We start from the raw sequence: 19,854 nt of genomic DNA, 5'->3' as shown, positions 1-19,854 counted from the left end.
CAGCACAGCAGCATATCCTGCAATAGCCCATGAAGCAAACTGTACCTGCAATTAATTTCTGAAGAAATGCTATTTTATAAAGGAACAAGTGAAGATCTGAATGGAATATTGTCTAAGAAACCAATGTGTGATGCCCAAATCAGCTGAAGCAGTTCTGGTGGATTTAGTGGGACTTTGAGAACAAGCCACTCTCACAGTCTCTTACCTTCTCTGGTGTATGAACTGTGGTGGCAAGTTGTTGTTTTCAATTCAAAACAATGTCATCAAAACCATTTTCACCTTCTCTTCAAGCATTGACCACCACTTGTCTGCCATGTTTCCCAAACTGAAACAGATCTTGCCACTCATGCACGTCAACAAGTGCTGCCATCTACTGAACCATGCATGAACTAAGGCTAATTGTCAGCTAATTGTCACAAATTTTCGAAAATTGATCATTTTATTAACATTTTCAGTGTATGACATTTTGTACACCGCCCTCTATATAGAATGAACAGTTCATCTTTTGAGCCTTGGATTATTAGTCTGGGTCTCAAGATAAGAAGATGAAGATGTAAGCAAGATGTTGCTCACAATTTTTGCACATTATGTGCATTACTTTTTTAATATATATGAATATAAATGTTTTTTACGCTAAGTTTTACACTACTATCACTTCAAACATACCATAACCTCTGCCTCCATCAACACAGGGTAACGTTTATCATCATCGACGTCATCGATCAATGCAATAGGCTCAGTTTCTTCATTGAACTAAATAAAGAACAATTCTTTATCATGAGGTACAGTATCTTAAAGCCTGCATTCAAGTGTCCAGTATGCTACATGAACAACAGTCTGCACCAAACAAGTGGGCACATGGGTGCAATATTAAACAAGCGCACTAGACGTACTATGATGCCTGACTACCAGAGTTATAACAATGTTGTATCAAATGTATTATGGATGAAATTTGGTTCAACTTTAAAAAATCTAAATATGAGCTGAATTGACCTTCAATATATACACAAAAAGTTGATAAGGGCTTTGTGGTACCTATCATACACCTACCTTGCCTATAATGTATAAGTAATGTCTGTTGTTTGATGAAATATCATTAAATTCCATCATGCTAATTCAACAGAAATATAGGAATATTCTTTATATTCTATCAATTTATGCAAATCTACCTATACAACTCAAACAAGTTGCCGTAAGTACTGTTATAAGTTAGCATGTGAAACACCACCACTAAGAAATGAAGGGAATTGATGTCTATGTGGCATTAGTAGCAGATAGATGTCAGAGTTATTGCCTAATTGTCAAGTTTCATGGATGCTGTTGCTGTTTCACTCACCTCATCTGCTTCATAGCAGAAGCAATCAAGAAAGGTCTTGTGTGCCAACAGGGGAGAGGAAGGGGGGGGGGTTTAAACATGCAGAGATAAATGTGTCTATGTAATATGAAGCGAAACCTGTCAAAATGGAGGGCAAAATCATATTTTTCTGACATACAGTTCTTGTCCAATAACTTGTTTCAGTATTTCTATATTACTATCAGTTTTTCACATTGCAATTCCAAGAAATGATTCTAAACTTATCCTTTTCTGATGTATGTAAATTTCTTTCTTTTCTTATCATTCCAAGATTCCCCCTCCCCCACTATTTCCCTGCTCACTATTTATTTCCTTCTTCTATTTCTTTTCTCCCTTGTTCTCCATGCATTTGTATTTAGAGAAGGGGACTGAAGAATTTCTTTATACTAACTTCATATTCCCTTCATTTCTTCTTTCTTTCATGTTTCTCCATGCCTTCGTAATTACTACAGGGTCTTATGGAATTTGTTAATATTTCATTATTCTTACTTCAATCCATTCCTCAATTTGTTTGTGTCTTCTGCTAGTGTCTTCATTTTTCTGTAGCTTTCGCAATTCACACCTTGGCCGATTTATTTGATGTACCCCAACTTGAGCCTTCCAACATGGTTCTTCTCTTCTAGTCCTCCTTAAATTACCATTTTCATTATTCCCTAGTTTATCAAGATATAGTCTACCATCTTGTATGGTCTGTGGACGATCAAGTTCCACAGGCTTCCCTTGATGTCTGTTAGTATGGTTACTTGATAATAAGTATTCTTAAAAAATATTTTAAAAATATATTTCAAAAAATACTAAACTTATTTTACTTACAATTAGTGAGTATGTACAATTTCAAACAACGTTTCAGGAATCAACTGTTCCCTTCATCAGGTTCCTCCTTGACTAGCGAGATTGCTTCATAGCCACGTCAAATTGAATTAAAAACAAGGAAAAAGGATATAGGAAAAGCTATGGTAGAAAAGGAATCCTAAAAAACTTGCCCAATGCTGTTAAAACTTCGATCCCCACTACCATCCCTTGGTAAAAACACATAAGTTAAAAAGTCAATCTTAAAAGAACATTTCAACTACGTAGAAAGTTCAGAGACGCATGGCATTCTCGCAGAATGTGCTAGAAGACAATCTGGCAATCTGGATCCCTCACGTGAAAAAGTGAATTGGCGTGCGTCTCTTAATTTTCTAGTCGAAGTGTCAAGAAGGAACCTGATGAAGGGAACAGTTGATTCCTGAAACGTTGTTTGAAATTGTACATACTCACTAATCGTAAGTAAAATAAGTTTAGTATTTTTTAAATATATTTTTAAAATATTTTTTTAAGAATACTTATTATTCTGTAACTGTGAGTAATTCGCACACCTACAAGATATGAGATTGTTACTTTGGTCTATCCATTTGATCTTCAACACCTCTTGCAGCACCACACTTCCAAAGTTGCAGTCTTTTCCTACCAGCTGCAATCACTTTCCATTTTTTGAATCCATATAGTATTGTACCGTTAGGAATCACTTTCATGTAACTAGCGTATTCGGCCATACCCGGAAACCCTATCCTAAGCATTAGCCAAATCCCGAGAGCACTATAAAAGGAGTACACAATCTGACTCAAGAGGAGAAAGCAAGGATGCCACCGAGTATGTTAGGGATTCATGTCAAGTCATGTGAGTGTGAATGCTGGGGACCAAAGAGAATGCACTACAGAGCTGACAGGTGTGGGGCCACAGCCAGGATCTATGCAGAGGCGAGACACCTCAGGCCAGCCAGTGGATCCAGCACCCAGCAAACCATTTCAGCATCCACGCTCATCTCTTCAGCCCTAACTTCTCTACCTCTAATTGAAATTCATAGTAGTTAACTGAATAAACACAGTCAGCTTGAAAATGGGTTACATAATTTATTGCTCTATCTCTATCTTGCCGCCTGTTGGTCAATGGGACCTACCCTCTAAGAAAGAGGGTGAAATCTGGTACGACTAACATAAATGGCCTTATTTGTGTCAAAATATTCAAGAATTACATCCGAATATTAAAAGACCTCTTATGTGATCACAAGATAAAAGTTTTCACACACTTTTGGTGCAATATAAATGGAAATTTTTAAATTTGCATAATATCCAGGATAATTCCACTCTGAAAAAGTGTTGTGCAGCATTTTTGAGGATCCTGCAAAAGATCTGCTCTTCCTTTGCTATCCTACTTGTAATCTCTTTTCTTATTAGTTACTATACTCTCCAAGATAGAAAAAATCCTCCACTTCATTGATTCTATTCTGGCCTATTATTATGTTTGTTCTTAGGAGTTGATGTTTTCAGCTGCATGCCATTTTCTTTATTTCCTTCACATTTATTTTCATTGTGGAATTACAGTTTCCTAATCAACCTCACACAGGAATAAAACTAGCCTACACAATAACAAAAAGAGGAAATTTTACAAGAACATTGAAATCTTGTTCTCTTTTTGTGTACAAGGAAAAAATAATTAAGATTTGTCAGTCTTACAAGGAATTTGCTAAATTGTCCAAGCAGTATTAAATTTGCAGTATTTGCAAATTTTTCAAAGATTAAATCCTTTTCAATCTTGAAATTCGCAGTTTTCTGCCTGCAGTCAAGTTCCAGGCTTGAGATTTATTTTCATTTGTGGGGCTCCTGCACAACTGAATGGTTAGCTCTTTCCTTTCCTGCAAGCAGTCTTCGTTTTAACCTTGAGTGAGAGCTATGAAATTTCACTGTTTACCAGCACTGTAAAAGCAATTCCAAGCTATTTTGAAACATAGTACCAGACTCTCACTTTGAAATCCTGATAACAGCAGCAATGGAGTTTAGCCCATGTCGAGGCTGATTTTCCGAGTGTAGGCCTAACATAGAGCGTCTTTTCAGTAGAAAATTTAAAATTACACAATAATTTGAACAAAAACTTATATCTCAGTAACTACAAATGCTAGAATTACAAATTTTAGCTCTTTTTTTCAATACAGATTAGGCTCTCATGCCAACAATAAAAGTCTTTTACACAAAATCTCCAAGACTCTTTCAAAGCAAAAGTTATTTTTTAATAGAAAACTTCCATTTGTCTGAAAGAAGTTGATGACTTCAAACAGTGCATTTCTAATTATTATATTTGCGCATCATACATGCATCCTTTTATTTATGTCACAGTTGGTATTCTGGTACAAATTCCATTTGTCAAGTCAACAGAAACTGGTAATTTGACCAGCAATTGGCAGGGAAGAGAAGAAAATCAATGCTGTATCATAAATTGTGTGGAAATTTTGCATCTCTCAGCATGGATAGAAGTGCTACAGTTGGATGTATTTGTTTAAATGGAAACTAGGAAAGAAACATGTGATATTGTCAATGATGCTCTGAAGAAGTAATATAAAAATTGGTGGTAGTCTACATGGCAACTGGTATTCATTTTTACAATATAAAAGCAGAAGCAAATAGAATAATACCAAATATCACACAATGCAATTTTAACATTAGTTACATGGGCTAGCACACTTTTCTGGAGCATTCTGCGTTTCATGTAGCATTCCAATAAAATGGTCAAGAAATTGAAACTCTTCGACAAAAGTATATGTATAAAGAAACCAACAAATAAAATACAACATACTAAAGGATAAGGTGTTTATGCACTAACTGTAAACATGCCACAGCTGTAATCAAGCTACAATTATTACTGTACAGAAACATTCAAACAAAATTTAATAATACTACAATATGTACAATCAATGTGGATTATGTTGGCACTTAAAAAAGAAAATAAATAAATGGAGCTGTACAACTTAAAAGAGCATTTTAAGATTTACAACTAGGGCCAAGTTGATACCAGTGTTTTGCTTTAAAATACTGAACAATTATGTCAGAATGTTAAGCTTCAATGATTCAATCATAAAATCCATACAATACTGGTGAAAAACATATTAAAACTGAATTTTCCAAAATTTTCAGGATAATTAGACTCTGTGAAAGAGACATGATAATTTTGCTTCATCTTTGAAACTTTAACTCTGGAAAAGTATCGGCTGATATTAGCGAACAAATTTTAATCAATATTTTCTATTACTGATACCACTGGTATTGAATACCAATGCATTGATATAGACTCAGCCCTATTTAAAATATTATTTTATTTTAGTACTAGTTCTGAAATGAAAGTTAAGCATACATGCATGTAGGGTCATTTTGAAGAATTTGAGAACAAAATGTAGCCAACATACCTGCTTAATACAGAAGAGGGACTAACGAGTTTAGTAAACATACATACACACCTTCTCTGGATATCAGCTTTATAACACAAGTCAGACAGAAATACAAAAGTAACGACATGTTAACTTAGTAAGCAGAGCAAATACATGTAGTTTGGCATTAGACCTTCCTTTGCCATACTACATGCAAGCACTTCCTCCTCATTGTCATTATTTACTTTCAGAGATGCACCATGTAGTAATTCAAAACATTTAATCATCATTAGCATTAAGTTCATCACTAATCTTCTAATTTTATACATTTTAATATTTCATCACTTACACTGCAAAATACAAAATATGATAAATTGCAATGTCAAATTAGCTTTTAAGAAGCATATGAGTTAACAATGTCATGTTAAGCAGCTGCTTTCAAATTACACCATATTCAAATTCTGTTCAGAAAATTCGAGTGGGTCATAATGGACCACATTTGCTGATACCAACAGAGTACCAATTTTACCAATAACCAATAAAGAGTGATCCAATAAAAAATTGCAAAACTTCCTTGAAGAACATTAATAATCTATTATCGTCCTTGTTAATTAATTTATGTAACCAAATGGCGGCAATGGTTCTTTTACCTTTTGGAAAAGAAACTGTGCAATTAGACATTTAATTTACAAAACCAGGAATATGTTTATATTCATAAAAAATAACAACAAAACTAAACTTGGCAGTAAATTACAGGTTATTTGTCGACATAAGTAATTTTACCGATAAACCAATACATTGATTGATTAATTGATTTGAGTTTATTTTACTTCGCGTTTTGTGCCTCTTGGCTAATTTGCGAACATGGGGATGAGTGATGAAATGATGAAATTGATGAATGGACATTCACAAACAACCAAAGCCGAGCGAGATTCGAACCCGGGACCCTTGGCGTCGCAGTGCGATGTGCTAACCACTCGGCCACAGGTTCTGGCTAAACCAATACATTGACATGCCTCTATCAGTCAATATCGACAATACACTGACATGCCTATATCAGCCAATATCGATAGAGTATTGATTAATCTGCCCTATCCCTATAAGAAATAGAAACATGTACATTCATTAAGGATGGGCTGATTTAAAATAATTGCCAACCAATATACATCAAGTACTGATATCTGTATTTGCCTATATGATAAAATATTGCTTCCATATAAGTTGCAAATGCTCCACGAAGAACCTAAATAGTTGTTTCAGGTTCTAAAGTAATGTCATCAGATGACTGCAATATGTTTGGATTTGAAAACAAGACTGTGTACCGAGACAAGCATTTTATAAAACTGATGTACTGTCGGGAGCACATTGCTGCTGTTGAGGACTTACTGAAAAACAACCTTCGATTGTGTATTGCTGAATGATGCTTATGCTCTGTGTAAGTAAGAATTCTCAAATTAGTTATCAGGACATGCGTGCCAATAGAACAATCAGTAATGAATGCTACTTAGCGAAGTAACATCTACAAAAGTTTACTTTCATGTGAAATAAACAAAAAATGGGAAAACTATTCACCACTTCTAACTGCAATAAAGGATTTTACTGTTGGATTTTTTCACAAGTTCAAGCTATTTACTACAACTAGAAAATGGAAGATGTTACTGCAAGCATTGAACTAGACAGTTAACATTGGCCATGCAGAAGACAAAAGCTAGGTAGCAGTAATTAGGTCTGTCACATAAGGAGAAGAAAAACAAAGAGCACACTTTTGATAGGACAAAACAGCAAATATCCTGATAATTATTCAAGTAACCAGAGCATAGGGTGCAGTGCAAGGAAAGGAAGTTGGTTTTCAAGATGGCATAATTAACCTTTAGCCGCCGGACGTCTTACTTAAGTGCCTGTATTGTCGTTCATGCTGGTGCATTTTCAAGCATGCACTTTTCAAACTGTGTTTTGTTTTCTTTCCTCAAGACAGGGCTTACTAAGAGGTAAAATTTATACATTGTGCCTCCCAATAATTAGTGTTAAACGTAGAAGAAGAAAGTTGAATTTTTCTTTAAAAATTGCCCCTGTAGACTCCTAAATAGACCACAGTGAATGAAAAAAAATGTAGTATGTAGCGGTGGTATATTCCTACAACCCTGCAAAGTTTAGTTGAAATCAGACTGATACTTCTTCAGTAAAATATAAATAACCTTATACGAGGGTCACTATTTATATTTTGAGCCTTAGCAACACTGATTGAAGTTAGGCTCGATTTGACGTTTGCACGGAATCGTCTGGCATTATTGACCATAACGTACTTCAAATGCTTTGTCAATAGCTTCATTTGTGTTGTTTATGTTGCCTTGGAGATTGCGCGACAACAATAAAATGGAATTAACTCGTGAACATTTTCGTGCGATGATTTTTTACGATTTTCGACGTGGATTACCAAGACAAGAGTGCATCGATCAACTTACTTCCACATTTGGCGATGAAGCCCCATCCTTTGCCACTGTGAAACGCTGGTATAACGAATTTAATCGTGGCTGCCATTCGCTCACCGACGAGATTCGCGAAGGTCGACCAAAATCAGTTGTTGTTCACGAAAACATTGATGCTGTGCAAAACCTAATACTGCAAGATCGTCATGTGACATACTGTGAGATTGAGGCAACCATAGGCATTAGTTCCACCAGCATATATAAAATATTACATGATCATTTAGCTGTGAGAAAGGTAGGTTCTCATTGGATCCCACACAATTTGACAAAAACTCAAAAAGACACTCGCGTCAATTGGTGCAAACAAATGCTCAATAAATACAATTGTGGTGCTTCAAAAGACGTATATAAGATTGTAACAGGTGACGAATCATGGATATATGCATATGAGCCGGAACGTAAACAGCAGTCGACTGTATGGGTGTTTCAAGATGAACCCAATCCAACAAAAGTTATTCGCGGTCAAAGCACATCGAAACAAATGGTCGCCTGTTTTTTCGGGAAAACTGGTCATGTGGCAACTGTTCCTTTAGAGGAACGTAGAACGGTCAACTCTGAATGATACACAACAATTTGTTTGCCACAGGTCTTCGGTCAAATACGGAAAACAAACAAACGCCGTCGGATCATTCTTCATCAAGACAATGCCAGCTGTCACACATCTCGTCTAACAACCGACTATAAGATAAGTCAAAAATTCGAATTGATGGGTCATCCGCCGTACAGTCCTGATTTGGCACCCAATGACTTCTTCTTGTTCCCGAATGTCAAGAATAAATTGCGTGGACAACGATTTTCGTCGGCGGAAGATGCCGTTCATGCGTTCAAAAACCATATTATGGAGGTACGAATGCAAAAGGGTATTGACCATAAAGGAGAATACTTCGAAAAACAATAAAGCAGTTTTCAATGCCAAATTCCTGTTTTTCATTGTTAGGCTCAAAATATAAATAGTGACCCTCGTATAAAGTGGTAATGTTGCCAGCTTTGGGACAATGTCTGGAATTTTGCTTCTACAGTGCAATCGAAAAGTCCCCGCACTCACTTTTTAAGAATTATTGTGTAGAAAGTAATACACATGGGAACGAAAGGAATACATATATAAATGATTTAGTCCTTGTAAAAAAAAAACAAAAAAAAAAACGTAAACCAAAAGTGAGGTATACTGTAATGGCAACGGTCGGTAAAACACAAACAAGATGACCTATAACTTTAAGCGCATGAGGAAAAAGTTTCCAAAACACAAACATAACGCAACACAAACACAACATAATCACATAAACACACAATGGAGGTTATGCTGCACTCTCTATGGACATTGCAAAGTAGTGTTTGGTTTCCAGTTCATAGGAAGTGTTGAAAATGGCCGCCATGTTCCTGTAAACACATGTCTACACGCTTACACATGTTCCGCGACACCTTCCTCAATGTTTCCGCTGGAATTGCAGCAATAGTGTCAGAAATTGCTTGTCGGAGTTCATCCAATGTGCGAGGGTTGTGTGTATATACTCTTTCTTTCAGGAACCCCCAAAGAAAGAAATCGGGGGATGTGAGATTGGGGGAACGAGGGGGCCACAAATTTTTGGAGATGATGCGGTTCCCGAAAAACTCGCGCAACATAGCCATTGTGTCGTTTGCAGTATGGCACGTTGCCCCATCTTGTTGGAACCAACATTCACGCTCATCCTCTTCCAACATAGCCACGAATTGTTGCACCAAATCCCTGTACACATCGCCATCCACTGTGTCCTCAAAGAACAGGGGTCCAACAATCCTTCGTCGCGAAATGGCACACCAGACACCGACCTTTGCAGAATGTAGCGGTACTTCATGCAGGGCATGTGGGTTTACAGTTGCCCACATTCGGGTGTTTTGTGAGTTGATGTATCCACTGAGTTGAAACCATGCTTCGTCGGTAAAAAAAGTTTTATCGAGAATGGCCACATTGTTGCGTGTGAAAGCACGGAACCACCGGCAGTACTTGATACGCTTATCTTTATCTAACGCTTTCAGCTCCTGGACGACTTTCACACGATATGGGCGAAACTTGGCTACTTTCAGTGCCTTCTGTGTGGATCCATATGATACTCCAACTTCTTGTGACAAACGTCGTATAGATTTTCTTGGAGATTGCACCATTCGCTGACTCACGTTCTCTAGGAATTCGTGTGTGACGACCTTGGGTCATCCACTTCATTGTCGATCATGCACTGAGCCTGTTTCACAAAATCGGTGAACAAAATCATACCCTGCACTTTTTCCTGGCACCGGATCATCAGGGAATAGACGTCTCCATTTCTCCACACAACCTCTGTATGTCTTACACTCAAAATATGCTTCTAACAAAGCGATTCGCTGCGCTCGCTTAAAAGGCATTGTCGACCGACTGCACAATAATGACTCACACCACTGACTGTAATAGCAGTGCAGCTCTCCCGGGACGTTATCGCATTCTTCAAGGTCATACCAGTCACTACTAACAACGTTGCCAACTCATGTTGCCTACTGACCTCGTAGCATATTTTCAAAGTATGAGTGCGGGGACTTTTCGATCGCACTGTATAATCAGCCCTATGGATGCTGGATGGACCAAATTTGGAGGGAAGCATGACAAAAGACACTCTATGAGAATATGTAATGCACATGCCACAATGTTGAAAAAAAAACCCTGATATTACGGGGATTGGAAATTTTGCGTAATTACGGAAAATTTCGAACTTTGGGACTTTGATCCCGCTTCCCCCCTGGACCCTTAATTTTCGAATGTAACTTAAAATGTTGCTCTTTACTCATTCTTACGTTTAGAATTTAAATAGTTCAAGAAGATGCAGTAGTTCAGCAGTTATAGCCTTTTATCTTCAATTTATCCCATAGTAACAAAAGGAGAAAAAAGGGCTTTTTCAAACGGCACTTGTTAATAATAGTAACAACGGATGTATTGTCTGGTAATTATAGTACATAATACCTTTATACGTAAGCTAATGAACGAAAAAGACAGAACTAAAATACAGTGTATAGTTTTCAAGAAATGATGCATTAATTGCAGGCAAATTTCGACAATCGGGGCCTTTGCCTCCGTGTCTCCCCTGAATCCTTAATTGTCAGACATTGCTTAAAATGTTGATTTTTACTCATTCTTGCTTGTAGAATTTATTTTTTTCAAAAAGATGCAGTTCTTTACAAGTTATAGCCACTTTTAGAAATCTATCCTATAATAATGTAGCAGTAACAAAGGGAAATGAAGGGAAACAAAGAACATTTTCAAACTTCGCTTGTTAATAGTAGTAACAATGGATGTATTGTTTTGAAATTCGAGTATATCATAGCTTCGTATGTATACTAAAGATGAAAAAAGACAGAACTGAAATATCGTGTGTGGTTTTTGAGAAATTGCATACTAAATGCTGCTGCCCGCTGCTGGTCGAAATATCGACCATCCAGCGTTAAGGGGTTCACATGTGGCAGTCGAAAATTTCGACCATCAGATGGCTAAAGGTTAATAGTGTATAGTTAATTGCAAACAATGTAATGTCTGAGAAAAATCATTGTATCACATAACTGGGAATGAGCCGAGAAGAAATTCTCCCTTAAAAATTGATATTGGTACAGCAGCTTTTAATTAAGGAAAGACTTGTCAACTCTTGTAGAAAATACAGGATGACCAAAAATATTATACACTTACTTTCAAAACTGTCGACATGATAATTAACATAAAATTGAACTGCCAACTGAACTCGTTAGGTTATTCCAATTTATCAACGTTTACTATATTTTTCTTTCAACAGAAAGCAGTGGGTTCAACGGTTCACAAAAATCCAGATACAGGAGACCACTTAGCATGTACAAGCTTGTTAGGAAAAGTAGAGAAATACTTGAAGTGTGGAGGTGGAAAACCTTGAACTTCTGGATAAAAGATTTAAGTTCATTTGAGAAGCCTTTGTTTATAACATTGTTACATTTTGGCCACCTCATAATACATATCATGGAAGTTTCAGACAACATGGACAGTAAGAAGTACACAAAAGTTAAATAATTCAACTAAACTATCTACATTAAAGTGTCAACAGCAACTAGAAGTTGCAGTATAGCTGGAAGGGAAAACTTAGAGAGAGATCTACGTTGTATAAATTGTGGGGGAGTCCAGAAATTGACTTGGTACCTTGATGTGATTCTGTATTATCAATGATGAAAGCAAATACTTAAACAAGAAAAGTTTCCACGTGCTTGGAAATATTAAAGAAAAAAAGGTTAATATCTAAAACAACGTCACAGTAGCAGAACAATTAAATTACCTTGCTGAAAGAAAACATACCAAATAAGCCTTAGAAGTAAAACAAATATGATGACATGACGATAACACACCTATATTATTATGAACTTGAAAATTCAGTTGGTCCCAGCAAATATACAGTGTATTAATCAATTTTTTGTCACATAAAAAATTAAACAAAATAAGAAGGGGGAAGTTTAATCTACACATGAAGAAAAATGCAGTAATAGAGATTGCAAACATACTACATACCAGAAAACAGAAGTGATCAACCTTAGTTTTTGTTACTAACAGTTTCATTTAAAGCCAAATTAGGATGCATTTCTATACACTTGATACTAAAATTCCACTTATAAGCTAGATTATTGTACAACTCACTGCGTGCGTGAAAGGGAAGAGCAGAAGAAATAGCTTCTTGGCAACGTAGCTTGTATCCACTGCGAAATAGTACTTCAGCCGAGAGACAGGAACATATTTCTCTAATTCCTTATCAACTAACTGCTTTCCTTGACCAACCAGTACTTGGCCATATTGCATCGCCATGTTCGCCACCATTGGTTCATTGAGTCCAGGTATGGCAAAACCCTGCTCGCCTTGGTAGTAGCCTCTGTTATTCACTTGAGGTGGATATTCTGACCAAAAAAAAAAAGACAAATAATAAGACAAAAAATTACTATAAATAATAACTTTGGATCACTCTTTGAAATGTCAAAGAACACACAGAGTACCTACTCATTTTGTCAAACCAAATTTCTGGAGTTCAGCCAGGCCCGTAGCTAGAATTGATCTCCAGGGGGGGGGGGGGCTCATGGGTTATCGGGTGGGGGGGCTTTGTAAATCAAATCCATTTTTCAAAAATTTAACAGAATTAAATTATGGTAAATTATGTGTGGGGGGGGGCAGGGATCATCACCTTACATGAAATTTATAAATATCACACATACTACATTTTTTTAAATATATTTTGAAATGTTAAATGACTGGTACTGAAATCATTCCTTACACACTCCATACTGCTTTAAATGATACAGATATTTATATCACACGAAAAATGCACAATATTCAATCACAGTGCCTACAGTACAATCCACCCCCGGCCAAAGCAATGAAACTCCCCTTCGTTTCCAAAACTTGGGAGCAGTTGACCTTTTATGCAGATGCGAAGGAAATTTGCATCATGACTAGACCTCAGATTTTTAGGTTCTAAAAAATGTGGTTTTAGGTACCTAAAATAGGTTCTAAAAATCCTAAAATAGGTTCTAAAACCTTAAATTAGGCTCGAAAAATCCTGAAATAGTTAGCAAAAAGACTTAATACTGCACTTGTGCTGTTATAAAAAGTTACTTGATATGAAAAATGAATTATGTATGTATAATTTGCAGCACAATATCAGGGTGGCTACTCACTTGGAATTCCTCAAATTCCGGGAATTACATGTGAATTATTGGCTCCGGCAATTATGAGTGAATTATTGGCTCTAGAAAGTATTCATGAATTTTGGCAAAACATGAAAAAAGGTACAACCGGATGTTTTCTCTATTCCAATTCTTTCTCCGTAGACGTGAAAAATTGCAACTTTTATTAATCCAAATCCCATTAAATTTAAACATGTTTATAAATGCCCTGAGGAAAGTTTCTCTCAGGAAGAAAACGAAAGCTACATGGAAAATAAAACAAAATTTTCTCAATCTGTTAACATTGTTAGTGTCTTTCGCAGAACCATCTATCTGACAAACGGAAGATTATTATAAAATAACTGATTAGGTAAATTTTTTGATACATTGGAATCATACAAACCCTTTACATTGTTAATATTTTTGTGTGTGGAAGAGAGGGTGAGAGTCGATAATACGTAAGGTTGGAATAGAGAAAACATTTGCTTGTATCCTTGAATTTTTGGAAAGTTCGCCTTGAAAACAAGGAATTATACTTGAATATCATGGTTCTAGTGACCACCATGAATACTTTAGCGTTATCCACACTCAAACTCCACCTTTTGTCTGAGAGGATCATTTCATATGCTGAAAATTATCTTTCAAAAACATAGTCAGTACTGCAATTGTAATCAAGGGGTTCCGGGTTTAATACCCGGTGGAGGCACATAGTGGTTCGGATCCCACTTTAAACTGTAGGTCCAGTCCCGATTAGCCTTACTGTGCATAAAGTGGACTTAAAAACCCAATTCAATCAAGCAATCAATCAAAGCAAATTTGAATGCTAAAACATTACCTTTGCAGGCGTGAATGCCAAAAAGGACCAAACTAGTACGAGAGTGAGCAAGGCCGCACAGATCAGAAGTTTGCACTTGGGACTGTGCAGTCAGTAGAGACGATTGGGTGCCAAGACTGAAAATAGAGAGGAGGGGTGTGTGGCAAGGACAGTTTACTTTACCTTAGAACGCAAGGCTTAGCATGAAAAGTCTATAGTGCAGGGGCAAAAAGTAGGGGGGAACTGTCCCCTTTCGCCGCCACTGTCTGCAGGTAACAGTGACGTCAGACATTTTTTGTTTTGTTTAAACTTCTGATAAACATCATATACTTCGAGGGAGAGAAATCCACAGAAAATATGTTTCAAACATGCCAGTCATTGAATTATTTCGCCACTAAATACCTCAGAGATATAAAAATCCTGTAAAACCTAAAAAAATATATATAAAACCTAAAAAAAGGTTTAATTTAAGCACGTAAACCTAAAATAGGTTCTAACAAGCAAAATAGATTATTTTAGACACTATAAAACTTCGTCAGTGTCGTTTTTTTAATGAAACGGTGATATCACTTGTTATTTCTTATTTACCTGCAAAGGAAAAATAGGTTAAAAACCTAAAATCTGAGGTGTAATCATGACATAAAAGTCACAGATTTCTGTCTAAATGGAGGGGGCAACGGGCAGTAAAAGTACAGATGAAGAAGCTCCTGCATGAAAGAACTTACAAAGTCTAGATAATCTTCTAAATACTTGCAGCTACTTAGACTTCAGCTCATAAACAAGATGAGCGAATGTAATAGCTACTGTTCATGTTCTGTGGATTTATCCTTCAAGTTGTGAGCTGTCTACATTTTCACTCTTCACTGCAAACAAATTATACAAAATACTTTTACCTAATATCAAGGGGGCTGATGGCAGTGCCCGGGGGGGGGGGGGGGGGGCTACGGGCCTGAGTTCAGCCAATACCACTTTGAACTGATATTCTTACTGAATCCAATACCGATGCTTGAAAATTTTAACAATTAAAAGGTTGTTCAAAATATTGAATATTGTTTAGCATTAGTATGCTAACATTCCACTCCAACCATATGCATCAAATTAGCACGGTTTTACTTCAAAATATGTATTCAAGAATTATATCAAAATATATCTGTTATTTAATTCTGTCACACAATACTGGTGCAAATTAAATGAAAACATCATATTTTTCGTAATTTTCAGAGGTTCCAGTTTTAATCCCAGCCTGGGCATGGGTGTTCTTTCATCAATTTCATCACTCAGTCCCATGTTTGTGACTGCCCAAAAGTGGCAGGAAAGCAAAGTAAAATAAGCCATATCAATCAATAATTTACAGAACAATAAGATTCCACAAAAGTGTGTGTAGTATTTTTGTTGACACTGCAAAAATACCCAAACTTCGTAAGAGTATCAGTAAATACTACTGACAATGGCTCAGATCTAATTATTATATTATTAGGAGCATGCATATTTAGTTTTTGACGAAAACACAAATGTGAAATAACACATTGTAATGTAAATTTTTCATGTTTTTGAAATGTGTGAGGTGCATTTTGCTGCCATGTCTTGTCACAAAATGATGCGAAATGAACTGTAAAATGCGAAATAAACTCCTAAACACAAAATTTAGGGTATATTTACTGACGCAACAACTTTCTGAGGTGTGAATTATCCCGAGAGTTATGCAAATCATGCAAAATTAATTAATTCTGCTGTAAATAGTTGATAAGCAAAAATGGACTTGTTTACACATACTCTGATAACTATACAAATGTGTTATTAAAAATGAAATGCTAATTTTGTGTAATAATTACAGTTTTTTAATCAAATTTAGGTTTTTATTCACCACTTGAACACAAAAATGGCATTTTACCCATCACTTTTGATCCTGAAATATGCTACGTTTTTGTACCAAAATCTTGAACTTTTATTTACCATAAATATGTGGTAAAATAAAAAAGAATAACGGAGGAACAGTATGGATTTAGAAGAAGCAGATCAACAGTAGATCTGATATTCAACATAAGGCAAATGCAGGAAAGGCACTACAAGTATGGAAATGATTTGATTATGGCATTCCTAGATACAGAAAAGGCATACGATAGCATGGACAGAACAAAGATTTGGAAGGCTCTAAGAGAGAAAGGAGTCGAGGAAGAGATAGTCTGGACACAGAAGAGTTGAGGGTAGTGGAGAGCTTCAAATAGCTAAGAAGCATAATTGAGTGAAGTGGAAGAATAGATGAGGAGGTAAACAGAAGAGGACAAATGTGTGGTGGACTATATCAAAGTATTCGAAGATTAATATGGAGCAGGGATGTACCTATGAAATGCAAGAAGGTAATATACAGGGTGGCTCAATAAGTCACTTAACACCCTCAGTACTAGGCCACTGCGGCATGGAATTTGAAATTGGAGATGACCAATCGTTATCTGACCAAGGGGGAAACACATTGACGCCACCCACACGGTCGGCGGCCATCTTGAATTCAACTTCAGAATTTTAAATGGGAAGGGGGTGATATGATATATCAAATCAGGCTAGAATTTCACGAGAAATGCAATGGTAAAGGTTTTTTCGACGTATCTTTAACCAGTAAAAGGGTATGACTGAATTCTTGTACCAATTTGCTCCTTTTCGAGGTGTTAGAAAAATGCCTTAAAATTTGTAATGCATCGAGATCAAAGTGACGTCTATGGAGAGACGTTCGCATGCCATTGCACATTATTTTAATCGGATACATCCATGAAGAGCTGTGCATTATGAATGGTTGTCGCGAACAATTTACAGTGTGATGCTTCCATTGAATTAAAAGTCCTTCACAGTGACAAGGCTAATGTTTATGTTCATAAGGAAGTTTATAAACAGAATATGTGACCCTTGTCATCTAATAACTAACTTTGGACAAAAACTGGTTCATAACGTTCCCATAAGTGTTCTGGTGTTCTTCCCTATTGAAAAAACTCTGTAAAAAGTACCTTCTTCCATAAGCAAGGATGAAAAAAACTGTTTATTTAACAAATCCAAGTAGCCCTAAGCATTTAAGGTTCCGTTGATGGAAAATTGACTAACCAATCGTGTTCCACACAGCACGCCACACCATTAACTTACCAACACTAACCATTCAGCTTTCATCTGTCGAAAATGGGTTATCAGATAAAAATCATCGAATATTCTGTTTATGAACTTCCTTATGAACATAAACATTAGCCTTGTCACTGTGAAGGACTTTTAATTCAATGGAAGCGTCACACTGTAAATTGTTCGCGACAACCATTCATAATGCGCAGCTCTTCATGGATGTATCCGATTAAAATAATGTGCAATGGCATGCGAACGTCTCTCCATAGACGTCGCTTTGATCTCGATGCATTACCGAAGCGCTAAACAAATTTTAAGGCATTTTTCTAACACCTCGAAAAGGAGCAAATTGGTACAAGAATTCAGTCATAACTTTTTACTGGTTAAAGATACGTCGAAAAAACCTTCACCATTGCATTTCTCGTGAAATTCTAGCCTGATTTGATATATCATATCACCCCCTTCCCATTTAAAATTCTGAAGTTGAATTCAAGATGGCGGACATCAAGATGGCGGACATCAAGATGGCCGCCGACCGTGTGGGTGGCGTCAATGTGGTTCCCCCTTGGCCAGATAACGATTGGTCATCACCAATTTCAAATTCCATGCTGCAGTGGCCTTGTACTGAGGGTGTTAAGTGACTTATTGAGCCACCCTGTATAACAACACATATTATGTGCCAATAATTATGTATGGAGCAGAGACTTGGACAATGACAGATAGAGACAAAAGAAAGATGCAGGCAGTGAAAATGAAATTTTTAAGGAGTATATTGGGGGATAGAATAAGGAATGATGATATCCGAGAGACAGTGGGTGTGGTGAAGCTTCAGGACAGGATAGATCAGGCACAGATGAAATGGTTCGGACACGTGAAGAGGATGGATGCAGAAAGACTACCAGTAAGAGCTTACAATGCACAAGGAGTGGGAATAAGGGCAAGGGGGAGACCAAGATGTTGGTGGAAAGAGCAGATAGCGGGGAGTGTTTGGAGAAGAGGACAAGATTGGAGCACCGTGGAAAGAGAGGAGTGGTGGAAGACCAGGAAAAAATGGAGAGGCTTGATTGACTTCTATGTCGACCCAGCAAGAGGCAGGAAACGGCGAAGGATGAGGATGGTGATGATGAAATATGTGGTAATATAATATTACTATTTTATTGCAACAATACATCAATCTACCGGAATTTTGCTTTAACACACAAATAATAAAATTATTCAATATCAAAATAGCCACCATTTAATTATGAAATTCACTTATGCAACACAATACTGGTGCAAAATTTACTACAATTATGAATTTCAGAATGTTATGACAGCATCTGTGCACCCTGTTTTTCAGGACATACCACCCCACTAGAAGGAGGCTTGATGGTACCCTCACATGGCAGCCAAATTTGGTCAAGGCAAGACAAAATATTGTTTTTGTGTAGCTATGATTTTTTGCTTTACATTGGTAAACATTATTTTTCCCTTCGAAAGTATCAACAAGCAGTGTGCAATTTTTGGCACAAGAATCAAACACGTCAGGCAATATGCAGGTACTATTTTGAACCCTCACGTCCCAGAGTTGCCTAAATAGAGGCCCGATGAAGTTCAAATTTCAAAAAAAAGTTTCCCTTACTTTCATCATCTACTTGATAAAATAAAATTGTTTGTTTGTCGCAAGCAACGTGTGTGACAAAGAACTTCTTGAGAGTTGAGTGTGTGTGTGTGTGTGTGTGTGTGTGTGTGTGTGTGTGTGTGTGTGTGTGTGTGTGTGTGTGTGTGTGTGTATATATATATATATATATATATATATATATAAACACACACACATACAAGGGTCGTTCAAGGTTGACCGGGATTTTCGTACGTAAAAAATCGATCAATAGCCGGATCTTGATGAAACGTGCGGGTGACGTAATGTATTCCTTCGCGAGTAACTTGCGCCCGGCATGACGTATTTCGCGCATGCGCAGCAGTTGCAGCAAACATGGCGGCAAGCAGTGTGTCTGTGGCTGTGGAGCAGCGGTGTGTAATCAAAGTTCTCGTGAAGGAGAAAGTGAAACCAGCTGAGATTTTCAGACGATTGCAAGCACAGTATGGTGAACAAACGATGTCGCGGACAAGAGTGTACGAATGGTGTGAGCAGTTTCGCGAAGGACGGGAGCTGGTGACAAATGAAGCGCATGGACACATTCGCCCGACTGCAGTCACACCAGTGAATATCGCACGTGTTCAGCAAATGATTCTTGAGAACCGGCAAGTAACAGTGCGGGAT

The 19,854-nt window shown here is 36.9% G+C and overlaps 1 protein-coding gene across 4 annotated transcripts in view; it reads right to left on the bottom strand.

The window, feature by feature from the left end:
• Positions 1-19,854, bottom strand: part of Yif1 (Yip1d-interacting factor 1) — a 77,387-nt gene that overhangs the window by 38,163 nt on the left and 19,370 nt on the right. For 3 of the 4 annotated variants that reach the window (XM_083118858.1, XM_083118856.1, XM_083118857.1), the window contains exons 3-4: positions 12,666-12,919; positions 667-753 (exon numbers count right to left, since the gene is read on the bottom strand). In XM_083118858.1, the coding sequence (XP_082974984.1) occupies positions 667-753; positions 12,666-12,919 (341 nt within the window). The remainder of the gene's footprint in view (positions 1-666; positions 754-12,665; positions 12,920-19,854) is intronic. The other variant, XM_083118859.1, reaches the window with a different exon arrangement.

The sequence above is a fragment of the Lepisma saccharinum genome, chromosome 3, assembly GCF_977018435.1.
Source record: "Lepisma saccharinum chromosome 3, izLepSacc3.1, whole genome shotgun sequence".
In the NCBI taxonomy this organism is placed as follows: Eukaryota; Metazoa; Arthropoda; class Insecta; order Zygentoma; family Lepismatidae; genus Lepisma; species Lepisma saccharinum.
Note: the sequence above shows the minus strand (reverse complement) of the source record. Positions and strands in the feature narration are given on the sequence as shown.